We start from the raw sequence: 13,340 nt of genomic DNA, 5'->3' as shown, positions 1-13,340 counted from the left end.
TTCAGTAGTTCACTCTCCTCGGCTAAACGCAGACCAACGAGAGCATTCCCTCACCTTCTGCGGGCGGAAGATAAGGTCGAGTGCTCTCTCGTAGTGTTTTGAGGTTTGGACCATTCTCCCCGAGAATTTGGGGAGAAAGGGATCGTTCAGATCCCAACAGAGGCTCACGGAGGCTTACTTATAGAGGCTCACTTTTGGATAATTAAATTGTTTTTAAAGCTTTGTTAGCTTTAGAAATAGGTAACAGAGGTGATGATCTTGAGAATATGTGCAATGCCACTGCTTTGTGCCCTTCCACATGGCTGAAATGGTAAACCTCGTGTCAATTCTCATTTGCCACAATCCAGAGAGGAGTGATGAGTAGGCATCTGTGACTCACACCTGTAATCCCAGCTACTTGGGAGGCTGAGATCAGAAAGACGGCAGTTCGAGGCCAGTCCAGGCATATGCGCAAATCTCTTCTTAACTAATAGCTGGGCGCAGTGGGGACACCCCTGTCATCTCGGTGATGTGGGATCTGGGGGGCTCTGGTGATGGGTGTGCCCACAGAGGAAAGCCCACCCGACTCCACCTCAGTGGAGGAGACTGGGTGTGGCGGCTCGCACCTCTTACTCCAGCTATGATGGTAAGTTTAAAATCAGCGGACTGCAGTCCAGGCATGAGCTTGGGTGAAAAGCAAGACCTATCTCAATAATTACCGGTGTAACAAAAAGGGTTGGAGAGGCATGGCTTACCAGTAGAGTATTTGCAAGTGAAAGTCCCTGAGTTCAAGTACCCAGACCTGCCAAAAGAAAAAAAAAGAAAAAAGGAAAGGCGGTAGAGGTAGGGGAGGAGACGCTAAGGTGATAAACGAAACTTACAGGATATAGGCAATCACTCCAATGGACCAGCAGTCTACAGCTTTGCTGTAAGGTTTCTGGGCGAGAACTTCAGGAGCTGTAGGGTGACAAAGAGACACAGGCCTGACAATGTAAATGCCCGAGACTGAAGACAATGATTAGGGCTCTATAGTTTGGGGTTCTGGTTTCCCGTTTCCTATGTGGAACAGTCTAGGAGTCTAACAAGCAGAGCACTGGGGTCCAGTTCATTGGTGGAGCAAATCTTCTACATGCATTAAGGGCCTGGGTTCAAGTTCAATGCAAATACAAAAGATAAAGAAGTAATAACAATCATGATAGAAAACGGACCCATAGTAAATGGACCCATGTTATTGGTTTTTTAACTAGAAAAAAAAGGTAGAGGTGTGTGTGTGTGTGTGTGTGTGTGTGTGTGTGTGTGTGTGTAATTGACCAGTCTTTAATGGAAGGCTGTTGAATGGCAGTGCTGTGCTAACCCAGACTGTCATGAAGAGGGAACGCTGGATCAAGCTGGGTTGTGGTGTACAGGTTTTCACCCCAACTAGACTCACGGTAGTGTTTCCGGCTCTCACGCAGGGCCTTGTGGGGTGCGGTGGGGACATTGCCTCCCTCTCTCTGCTTAGAGTATGGAAGGGCTGAGTTATACTCTGTCTAGCTTTGGGAATCCTGCTTGAAAGGCTGCTCTCGCTCATTCCTTGAGGTTTGGGGGCGACTGGGGAGGTGTTTGTCAACTTTTCCATTTCACTGCTAGTTATGAAGCAGGAAACAAAACTCTCCTTCTCCTCTCTTGCTCGTCTTAAATCTCTATTCTATGGGCTGTCAGCCCTCCTTCTACCATTCCTGCCCTCTCTGATTTTGGCCTTGTGGCCACAGCCGGGTATCAGATGTCCCCCTCGTGTCTGGTGGCCTGCAGGGTCTGTCTGGTGCAGGTGGTGCTTAGTGTATATTTGTGTACCATGAACTTTCATGACAGGTCAAATCTTTCCTTCCCTGTAAACATTTCTGCCTGAGATGTCTTCAGTGCACACTCTCCAGAACAATTAGGAGGGACGAGACGATACATTAGCACCACTGGCAAGGCCTAAAGCTATGCATGCACTGAACTGTGTGCTTCCCTGGGCTTTGGGGAGCACTGGCTTGCTTACCCAGCATTCTTGGGGTAAAGCCTATACCACAGCAGCACTATCTCTAAGTTACAGGTGAGGGGCAGAGGCACCGAGAGAGGGGGTTAGCTGGGCAGTGGGATTAGGAGACTGTAGCCCCCGGTTTGTTGGTTTGTTTTGTTGTTGTTGTTCAGTCTCATTAATTTCCTGGGCTGACCTTGAACCACAATCCTTCCATCTCCGCCTCCCTATGAGTAGCTGGGATTGTAGGCATGTACCATGTCGGTTCCCTCTCACCGAGCCGACATAGACGTCAACAGCGAAGGGCCATGCTGATGGCTCGAGGCTCTCCCCAGCCCTTTACAGGGCCCCACAGGGCCCCTAGCGGTCCAGCTGCTCCACTGAGCCAGGTGTCAAGTGGGACACAGGCACAAGGTGTGAGCCTAAGGCCAAGAGCACAAACTCGGGGCACTCACCAGGTGCTCAAGGGTGACACAAGGAAGGGACACAGAAGGAAAGTTCTAATAGCTAATTTTACAGGGTACGAGCCAGGCTGTGCTGATGGCCCAAGTCACCATGTTCACAGCGCCTCTGGGAGGAAGAGCTACACTGCTCCAGGTCCCACTCTCTCCATCCCGTGGGTCTCCAGCGCCCTGGATGATGGCCGGGGTCTTTAACATCCTCCTCCTCTCCTCATCTGTCACAGTCAGGGAATTACCACATTCCATCCACACATTCGGAGACAAGCACACAGCAAACCTTTCTGCTTCCTAACAAGGCCGCCAACATATGGGGCAGCAGAGGGAGGCAAATGGAGTGACTGGTTCTTTGCGGCCAGGGATGCAACTTGAGCTGTTCAGATCCTTGGACTCACAGGTGGATTGCTAGTCGACAATTTTTAAGTTGTGCAATGCATCAGTGGGAAAGTTCTTACCATCCAAAGAATTGTGCCAGTCCGGCATTTGCAGCTCACAACACCTGTGATCTTAACTACTCAGGAGGCTGAGATCCAAGGATCACAGTGTGAAGCTAGCCTGGGCAGAACAGCCTCTGAGATTATAGCTCCAATTAGTCAGCAAAAAGCTGGCCTGGAGGCTTAGCTCAAGCAATAGAGTATCACCCATGAGTAAGAAAGACGAGAAGGAGAGACTCTGAGTTTAAGCTCCAGAACCAGTAAACACACAACATTTTTGCTTTTTTGGATCAGTAGCCTAACTACCAAGCGGAAAATTCTAAATGATCAATAAGTAAATATCAGGATAACAATATTTAGGTGAAAATGTACGTGTTTACCCCAAACTATTCATTCTCTTTTTGGCATTGTGTCTTGCATTGGTTATACTGACAACAAAATAAACTTTAAAAAACAACAACAACACTCTAACAATTAGAAGCAAGCAAAGCATTTGTTTTCTAATGAGTTCTTAATTGCATTCAGAGACACATGCAGAAGTATAACCTAACAATAAAAAACAAAGCAAACTGCCTTGGAAATAACATTCCCATCCACTCCAAATATCTTAAAAGTTGTATAATGGCGCATACGCCTACACCCTAGATTCTAATTTCACTTATAATGTGACTGTGGAAACCAACCATGTTTTGAAAGTGTTTCAAAAACCTTTCCTAGATCACTTCCAATGGCTTCTCTTTATCTCACAGATATTCTTGAAAGAAAAATAATCTCAGATAAAATTAAAAACCCTCCTGGAACTGGTGGCTCACACCTGTCATCCTAGCTACTCAGGAGGTTCATCTGAGGGTCATGGTTCAAAGCCAGCCTGGACAAGAAAGTCCATAAGCCTCTTATTTCCAATTAACCACCAGAAAAGTGGAAGTAGAGCCATGGCTCAAAGCAGGAGAGCACTAGCCTTGAGCAAAAGAGCTCAGGGGCAGCACCCAGGTACTGAGTTCAAACCCCATGACCAACAAAACAAACAAAAACCCCACCACCGCCAACAGAAAGAAAAACCCTCCTGGCAATGTGGGAGAGAGCCCCAATCACAGAGACACCCCCAAACCTGCAGTGATATTTTCTCTCTTCTGTTCTAGTGTTCCCTGCATACAGCAGGCCTTTGAGAGCCAGCCTCCTCCAACGTCCTACAGTGGGATCAGCTGAGGTGCCACCGGCAGACACCTGTCACACACACACACACATACCCCGCTGCGACACTTGAGAAACCACCAAACCCCTATCACTGTACTATCAGTCTCATTCCATTTAAGAGTTCTGCTGCCACTCTAGCCAGAAAAATGACAGCATCCAATATCTACATGGGTGAATGAATTTCTGAGCAAATGAGGCACAGGGCAGGGTCTGCCAAGGCCCTGGAATGTACCACGGCTCTGTAAGCCACGCTAGCCCCGCAATCTCTCGCCAGCAACCATGCCTAGAGACGCTGGGGAATTCAGGTTCTCTTCTAAGTGCCTGCCGCAGCGCATGCGTGTGACAGACGACCCTCTACAGCCCACATCTTGTAATGAAGAAGGCTTTCAATCAAAATAAAGTCAACAGAGCTCTTCGTAAGGAGAACAGTTATTAAAAGGCTCCTGGCTTACTGGAGAGGCCATCAGCTCCAAGGCCTAGCAAGAATGGGCCTAGTTTTCTGACACAGTCTCCTGGATAGGGGCCCCTATGGGTGGCAGGACAAAGCCCCTGGGGGCTGCTGGCATCCATAGGGAGAGAGGGCCACTGCACTGGAGGTAATGAAGACAGTGATGCCAGGAAGACAACAACTCCACCCTTCTGGCTGTCCCCTTGGCTTGGCCAAAGCTTGGATGCTGGTACAGGGACAGCTCTATCTGGACAATAGAGGGCTGGACATTTGGGTTCCCTAGTCTACGTGCCCAAATCTCCCATGATTCCCACTGTGCCATCTATTTTCCCCTTGCGGTCAGCAATCTTTTTGTCGAATCCACACTCTCGCTGCTAGAAGGCAGGGACTTGGCTCTGCTGATCTTTTTTTTTTTTAATTTAATTTATTTATTAATTGAACACAAATTTTTTGGACAGGATGTTGTGCAAAAAGGGTACAGTTACACAGTAGGGGAGTGTGTACATTTCTTGTGATATCTTACACCCTGTTTTTCTTTCCCTTCTCTAGGTCAGGTAGACATATATACAATATACAATCTGCTGATCTTTATATGATCAGGATTCAGCACCTTCTGGTGGGCTGACATGTGCCTATTCAAGCAAACCCACATTACCATGCACACCATCACTGTGAAGAGATGACTCCTCCCACATTCCACACAACCAGGCACAAACACACTTAGCTGTCTTGAGTATTTGCGGTTAGCTGATACAAGGAATAAGAAAGAGTACGAGAGAAAGAGGGACAAATGGATTTTGGAGGGCCAACCCTGTCTACTGAGAAGCTACCTGTATTTTTTAAAAGAGAAAAGTGATCACTAAACACCATTCCATGAGCAAATGACTCCTGATGGAAGTTTGGGGGAATCCACGAGCTGGCACTGCTCCTAACTCTTGTCACTTGTACATCAAGCTACTCTTCTTTTAAAACCTCCTCTCAGGGGCTGGGAATACGGCCTAGTGGTAAAGTACTCGCCTCATATACATGAAGCCCTGGGTTCTATTCCTCAGCACCACATACACAGTAAAAGCCAGAAGGGGCGCTGTGGCTCAAGGGGTAGAGTGCTAGCCTTGAGCAAAAAGAAGCCAGGAACAGTGCTTAGGCCCTGAGTCCTAAGCCCCAGCACTGGCAAAAAAAATAAAAAATAAAAAAATAAAACCTCCTCTCAAAGGGATTTCAGAATTACCAGGTTTAGTGCTAATAGGCTGTTATATGATCTCTCAGAACCCCCATTCCCACCGAATTTTGGGTGCCATGAATTCAGCTCTCTCTATGATTCCTGTTGGAAACTAACATCAGTAAATAGAAGTTCATCGCCATGGGAACCATTTCTGCCTCAGCAGAACAGCCCACGAGGCATCAGGGCGGTCTGTGGACAGAGATGCTCCTCTAAACTCGGGCTTCTCTTGGGCTCTTTAGAAAACAGGAGGTTTAGAATGTGAAGAAACTGGGTCGACGACTGTGCGACTCACTATCAACACATGGGAAAGTCCAGTTTGCAGGCAATGGTTTCTAGAACCCAGGGTGTTTTAATACTGATTCAACCAGGAAGCTGGGGGCATGGCACACACCTATTATCCCAGCTATTTGGAGATGTAAATAGGATGATTGTAGCCTGGGTAAAAATATGAGACCCTATCTGAAAAACAGCTACTGCAAAAAGTGCTGGGCGTATAGCTCTAGAGTCCAAGTGGCAGGCTGGCAAGCTGGAAGTTCTGAATTCCATAGCACCCCATCCCAAATCAGAGTATTCCAGAGTTAATAGCACTGAAGAGGTGGCAAGGGTTACTTTAAACAGTAGGGAGTAAGGTGGGAGAGAAAGCTGAAGGTGGTCTGCTCAGAGACCATAAATAAAGATTTGAGGCCCATGGAGAATACAGTCCAGATTTGTGTTCATCTGGAGGGAAGAATTTGTCCCAGAGAGAAATTCATCACAGTTACACACACACACACACACACACACACACACACACACACACACACACACACAGAAAGAAAGAAAGAGAAAGAGAGAGATAGCATACATAGTGAGGGACTTTCCTATGAACACCTTAATAAATTAGCAGGTGCTGGTCTATCTCCATTTCTGGCAGATGATATGCAAATAGACACAATAGAGAAATAGAATCAATCCTCATCCACTGTTGGTCTTTCTTTACCTCAATTCTCAGAGGAGGGTCAGAAGGTTCTAGGACAGCTTGGATCTATCCTTCTTTTCTTTCTTTTTCCCTTTGTTTCTTCCTTCCTTCCTTCCTTCTTCTCTTCCTCTTTCTTTTCTCTTTGCAATACTGAGGCTTTGAACTAGGTCCTTGCAGGCAAGACAACTTATCACTGAGCCACTCCCCCAGTTCTGACTTTGGCTTCTTTTTGAGATAGGGTCTCACTTCCTCCTAGGGGCATGCACGTCTGTGAGGCTTCCTGCTCTCACTCTTCCTTGAGAAAGGATCTTGGAAACTTCTTTGCCCTGGATGGCCCCAAACAGATTCTTCTTGTCTTAGTCTCTCGGGTAGCTTGGATTACGGGCTTCTTCTTGATGTAAATTCCTTAGCTCTTGCTTATTCTTCACTTGGAGATGAAATTTTCGAGAAATGCATTGCTGAAGAGCGGCTCACTCTGATTTTCCTAGTAGCCTCTTGGCTTTTACCGCAGGCACGAAGAGTTCCCACTGAAGCGCTTTCCTGGTTCATAATTGCCATGAGATCTGAGCTGTGATTTCAGCTCCAATGCTACCAAAGCCAAAATGTGGCTGCTGGGTGGAGAATTGAGGCTCAGGCCTGGGTGTGGAATGGAAAATGTGGAGGAGGAAATGTGGGTTTCAATGTGGGAGAGGCTTGGAATTCAGTGGGCTGGAGGAAGTCAAAAGTCTGAGTAAGGCACTTCAGGGTAATATGGCAACAAACAGCTGGGGTGCCATCCTTGGGGGATTTAACACCCTGTCTGCTTAGCGGCCACGATGTGACAGGACGGTGAAGTGTGACAAGTGTGACACTTCAGGATGAAGAAGACTGTGACAGTCATTCCAATGTCATACATTTCATCCACGACACGCAACAGAGTAAGCTACCAAGGTATGATTCTCTCTCCTTTCTACCATGACAAAATGGCGCCAGTTCAAAACCTGTGCACTCCACTCCAACCTCAAGCACTCACGGGAGAGTCGCTACGAAATTCCAGAAGGATGCCAAGTGCCCTGGGGCTGGGTGAAGAGCTCAAGGCTGGATGTGGACACCCTAGATTTGGTCCCCACCACTGTCCCCACAAGAGTAGTTTAATGAGATGTATACACTGGTTTACTTGTCTGTATTCTGATCATGAGTTCTTGTTAAGGTTCATAAAAGTAGTGCGCTGGTGGATCAAACCTATAATCCTAGATACTTAGAAGGCAGAGATCTGAGGACTGTGGTTCGAAGCCAGCCCAGACAGGAAAATCTGAGAGACTCTTATATCCAATTAACCACCCTCAAAATGGAAGTGGAACTGTGGCTCAAAGTGGTGGAGTGCTAGCCTTAAGCAAAAAGGCTCAGGGACAGTGTCTACATCCTGAGTTCAAGCTCCATGACTTACTAAAAAAACAAACAAGGTAGCATACATGTCTCCCCACAAGAGGGCCCTGTCATCTCTAGTGGATGGTTACAACACCCCACGTGGCATGCTTGTGTGGCTGTCCTTGTGGTGGCTGCTTTCCGAAAAGGAAATCCAGATTCCATCCCTAGCCTCTGCCTACTCATCTGCTCTATGTGAGAATTCATTGACTATTTAAAATCCCATGTCAAGACTAATAGGCCAAGAGGGTAAGAACAATGATGGGCTGCTTCTGTTCAGGTACTAGAATATGATACTTGAGTGAGAAACAAATCTTAAACTCAGCTTGGGGAGCAGGGACCACTCCAGGAATCAAGACTGAAGGGCTAGACACAGGGTGGCTATGAGGAAAGTTGAGTGGTGATAACTCAGGCTGCTCAAGATGACAACAATGTGTGCTGTCCATCGGCTTAATCCCCAGTTATTTTTTTTTTAATTCTAGTCTTCTCTGGGCAACTATAGAAGAAACATGACCACTGATATTCCCATACATTGAAAAAGGATAAAGTCACCTAGCCATAGAAACACTTTGTGTTAGAACCTGGTAGACACTTAGCTCCACATGTTTATCTTAGGTATAAGAACCTGAGAACTCAGTTTACTTCTGTGGCCGGCTTGGACGTCCCTCTTGTACTGAAACAATGGCAGACGCTCGCATTCAGGCCCACTACTCTGGCAGGCACCAACTGCGGGCTATGTTGACTTGGGGTGCAGGCCTTCATTTCAACACTATACTCACTGATACCTCAGATTTCCAAGAGCTCACTCGAATCTCATATCTCCTATCAAGTTCAATAAACATGGCCAGGCCTGAATTAAGGGAAGTCCTCTAGCTGAGGCAAAAAGAAAAGGTTCTCTGAGAATGTTGGTCAACTGGTCTCCATCTCCATTTAGAAAAATGTGATTAAATTATGTTAGGGAAGTTAAAGCAGAGGTGGTCCAGAGTTCTAAGCTACAACTAAGTTCTGAAAGGAAGCTGCAATGAGGCCTTCCCTACAGTTCCACAAAGTAAAAAATCAGCTACCAGTGCCAGGAGCTGGTGGCTCATGCCTGCAATCCTAGCTGCTCAGGAGGTGGACTGAGGAAGGTAGTTCAAAGCCAGCCTGGGCAGGGAAATTTGTGAGACATTTATCTTCAATTAACTATAATATGGAGCTGTGGGCTCAAGTGGTAGAGTGCTAGCCTTGAGCAAAAAACAAAAACAAAAAAACCTTAGGGACAGCACCCAGTCCCTGAGTTCAAGCCCCAGCACTGGGGGGAAAAAATAAAGTCACCATATATAGAGAACAGAAGTGGATCATGCTGAACAGAAAGAACAGAAAGGCAGCTGTATGTCAGTGCTCCTTTCTATTTATGATCAGATCTGACTCACCTCCAATCATAAATAACTGCCGTGTGGCAGGTGAGATATTGTGAGCCGTCACCGCTCGATAAGGCTTGATGGGAAAAAATAAATTCACTCTTTTCAAAACTATCACAGAGCAGTTAATGCCCCTCCCCTCCCCCTCCACGGCTGCTCAGCCGTCCTGGGGTCACCCTTCTAGAAGAGAGGAACACCCTGCCACCCTCTAGGCCACAGTGAGCCCACCTGACCTATAGACAGAGGCTCCAAGTTCTTTAACAAAGAGTTTCATGGTCTTTATGAATCCAGGAGACCTAATTCTGGTCACCAGAACTGCCACATATGCATACAAATGACAACACTGAAGAAGAGACAAAAGCACACCAACAAAACAAGGGCTCCGCTGTCAAAACAGCAGTGGTCTCACTGATAACACAACTGAAACAGGTGTTTTCTGTCACTTCCTATGGTTGCTGGGTGATTCAGCTGTATCTATTCGGGTGTTTTAATGCATGTAACTGAGCCATCCCTGCAAGTCACTTACTGAGTTTCTTAGCTCTGACTTGACCTCTTCCTGGTGATAACTTGACTCAAGTTCAATGGATTGGAAATCCAGGTCAATATTGCATTAGCCACCAGGAGCTAATAATGCAAGGAGCTGAATTCCACCAGATGGGCCCATCTTTTCTCCGGCCTCCACCAGCTTTCTCCCCAAGCCAGATGGCTGTTCCTTTCTCTCAGATCCTACAAGCAGCTCATGACTCGCAGCCTCTGTTCCCTGGCCCAGGCTGAATCTGAACTTCCCTTAGCTTTGCCCTTCCTTCAAATCCTGCTTTCTTCAAATGTTCTCGCCCCGTCAGGCCTGTCCGCCATCCCTTCCTTACCTGTCTGAGTTGCCTCATATGTGAAATGTGCCCCTGTACCTATGTCAGTACTGCTCACCTACTATGTTCCACTGGTGACCTGCTTGGTGGTGACAGAGCCAGCCCTCTAATCTTCCCACAGCTGGAGTGAAACCTGCTATTCTCTTAGCAAAGTGGTACCAAAAAACAACCATGGAAGAGTGAAGTTCAGTGAGCTTAGATACAGGTGGGTGAGCTTAGATTACACATGGGATCCTCACTACTCGGAAGGAAGGAAGGAAGGAAGGAAGGAAGGAAGGAAGGAAGGAAGGAAGGAAGGAAGGAAGGAAAAATGGGAGAAAGAAGGAAGGAAAGGAGAAAAGGAAGGAAGGAAGCTATGTTCCTATTTCCACCTCTAGACACAGAATGTCTGTGATGCTTGGAAATACCGCTTCTTCCCACTGCTTCTTCATTACTGGGGAGCTCACTTATGTTGCATAGAAATCACTTGATGTTGACAGGATAAATTATTCTTGGAATAGCCATTTAGATAATAGTAAAACTAAAACAATGGCTCACAAACTGGAAACAACACTTCTAACTACAAAGAGACGGAGCTGAAGCTGTAAAGGCAGAGACTGCCTTGGGAAGAAGAGGTGGGAAGGTAGGTTTTCTCATTCTGTATTCAAATAGTTCTTACTAAACCTGAAGACAATGTCAGTCCAGCCCTCCCTACATGCCTTACATTCAGCCTGCTGGGCCAGGCTTCTAAGCACAAGAGGGCTGGACTGGGTTGCACGGAGAGGGTGAGTCGATTGTTCATTTTAGCCATACATTCTGATACTGTCACCCACACATTCTATGTAGACAAATCCATATACACCGAAGGAGGAGTCAATAGAAACACACCACAAACAAGGTGATGTGCTGGTCAGTTCATAAAGACGTTGGGACCCAGGGATCCTTTAACAAATCCAAATCCAAATTCCTGTTTGCGAACTTCCACATCACACTCAACTCACAGGTCCTTCCTCCTCCATGCGAAGCAACTGGCCCAAACCCCTGGGGATTATCGTTGGCTCCTCTCCTTTTCCCAAACGCTCTGGCCAACCTCTCGGAAAATCTTGCTGTGCTGCCTTTAAAAAAACATTTGGAGGGCTGGGGATATAGCCTAGTGGCAAGAGTGCCTGCCTCGGATACACGAGGCCCTAGGTTCGATTCCCCAGAACCACATATACAGAAAATGGCCAGAAGCAGCGCTGTGGCTCAAGTGGCAGAGTGCTAGCTAGCCTTGAGTGGGAAGAAGCCAGGGACAGTGCTCAGGCCCTGAGTCCAAGGCCCAGGACTGGCCAAAAAAAAAAAAAACATTTGGAATCTGTTGGCTGTTCACCACTTCTGTGGCTGCCAACCCGGCCAATTGCATGGGGTGTCCTACCAGGGCCTGTGGATGGCCCCCCTCCCCCACCTGGATCCTCTCCACGGCTGCTCACCCTGTTGCTGGACTGCACCCCAGGGGAATCCTGGGAGAAATCCGGAGTCTGATCCTTTAATTTAGAGCCTCCTGCTTCAGCCTCCTGAGTGCCGGAATTACAGCTATCTCCACACCTATTATCTCATTCATTTTTAAATCTACTCTTGCCTAGAGAAATTACACACACACACACACACACACACACACACACTATATATATACATACACACACATACATACATACACACACACACACACACACATATCAATCAATCACTGGTATTTCTTTCTAAAAGCCAGAGGGCCAAAGCAATCATGGCCTGAAGCCTCTGAAGCTGTGAACACAAATTAACCTTTCCTCTTTATAAGATGATTACCTCGAGTATTTGTTATAGGAACAGGAAGCTGACTAACACATTTTCCATGGTAGTACTCTGGTATCCCAGGGGACATGAAAAACCTCACTAACCACGTGCTCAGGCTTGTCAGAAGCGTTCTCTGCATTTTGTATGCACAGCACAGACTGTGAGGTTCTGATTTCAGGAAAAAAAAAAAAACAACCCCAAAAAAAGCTTCCCTAACTCTTGGTTTCCCAGTACAGATCAAGGTTATGACTTCATCATATTTGATCAGGGTTCCTGATGGTAATTTTTTTCCCCTTTCTGGCTGCATCTACTTCAACATTTTACATGTTTTATTGTGTTTGCATCTTATTTTAATCTCAGTGTCACTGTAAATCATTTAAAAAAAAACCAGATACATGCAATATTTCTGGTGTTAGAACCTGGGGATTCCTCCAAACAAACTCTCAGCCTCCAGTCAGGCCTCACCACCAAATCAAACAGTATTTCTTTCCAACTATTACAGGTTTCAGGGGAAATCACTTCCCTGCTATCTCCTTCCAGTAGCTCATATTTTATCCTTCCCTCGAGAGAAATGAAGGCAGGTGATCACGTTAAGGCTCAAATGCTTACAAAGACTGAGAGAGCTGACGTGGACTCGTGTCACTTGTGCACGCATGCGTGTACACACACACACACACACACACACACACACTCTTCTTACCAACATAGCCTGGGGTTCCACAAGCCGTGGACATCACATCTCCTTTGCCTTCCATTTTTGACAATCCAAAGTCACTGATCATTATTTTGGACTCCTCATCTTGACTGTAGTACAACAGATTTTCAGGCTAGAAAGAAAATAAAAGACAAAAACAGATTATACTTGAAGCTGGACTAATCGTGGGAGACTCAACCTACTGACGAACTTACCTTTAGCCACAGTAGATGTCTATCAATAGCATTCAGTTGAAACAGGGCTTACTAGGCATGCAGCCTAGCATCTGGCTTGTCCTTTCCTAATACCTTGGCTACTTAAAATGCCTGAACATGTTTTGGGGCCATCTAAGAACCTGACGCCTCTCAGACATGTCCATTCAGTGTTCAGTTTGGGGGACGGGGATTCTGAGAAATAAAATCCATTCTGAAGGTGGGATTCTGTCCCTCTTTTATTTTTATTTTTATTTTTTTTGGCCAGTCCTGGG

General features: G+C 46.5%; 1 protein-coding gene across 6 annotated transcripts in view; it reads right to left on the bottom strand.

Annotated features, from left to right (window-relative positions):
- The window catches only part of Camk1d (calcium/calmodulin dependent protein kinase ID), a 291,202-nt gene that overhangs the window by 21,345 nt on the left and 256,517 nt on the right, over positions 1–13,340 (bottom strand). For all 6 annotated transcript variants that reach the window (XM_048367991.1, XM_048367989.1, XM_048367990.1 and 3 more), the window contains 2 exons: positions 12,860–12,986; positions 861–936 (listed from right to left, as the gene is read on the bottom strand). In XM_048367991.1, the coding sequence (XP_048223948.1) occupies positions 861–936; positions 12,860–12,986 (203 nt within the window). The remainder of the gene's footprint in view (positions 1–860; positions 937–12,859; positions 12,987–13,340) is intronic.

This window comes from Perognathus longimembris, chromosome 18 (assembly GCF_023159225.1).
Source record: "Perognathus longimembris pacificus isolate PPM17 chromosome 18, ASM2315922v1, whole genome shotgun sequence".
NCBI lineage: Eukaryota > Metazoa > Chordata > Mammalia > Rodentia > Heteromyidae > Perognathus > Perognathus longimembris.
This window is presented reverse-complemented; position numbering and strand designations above follow the sequence as displayed.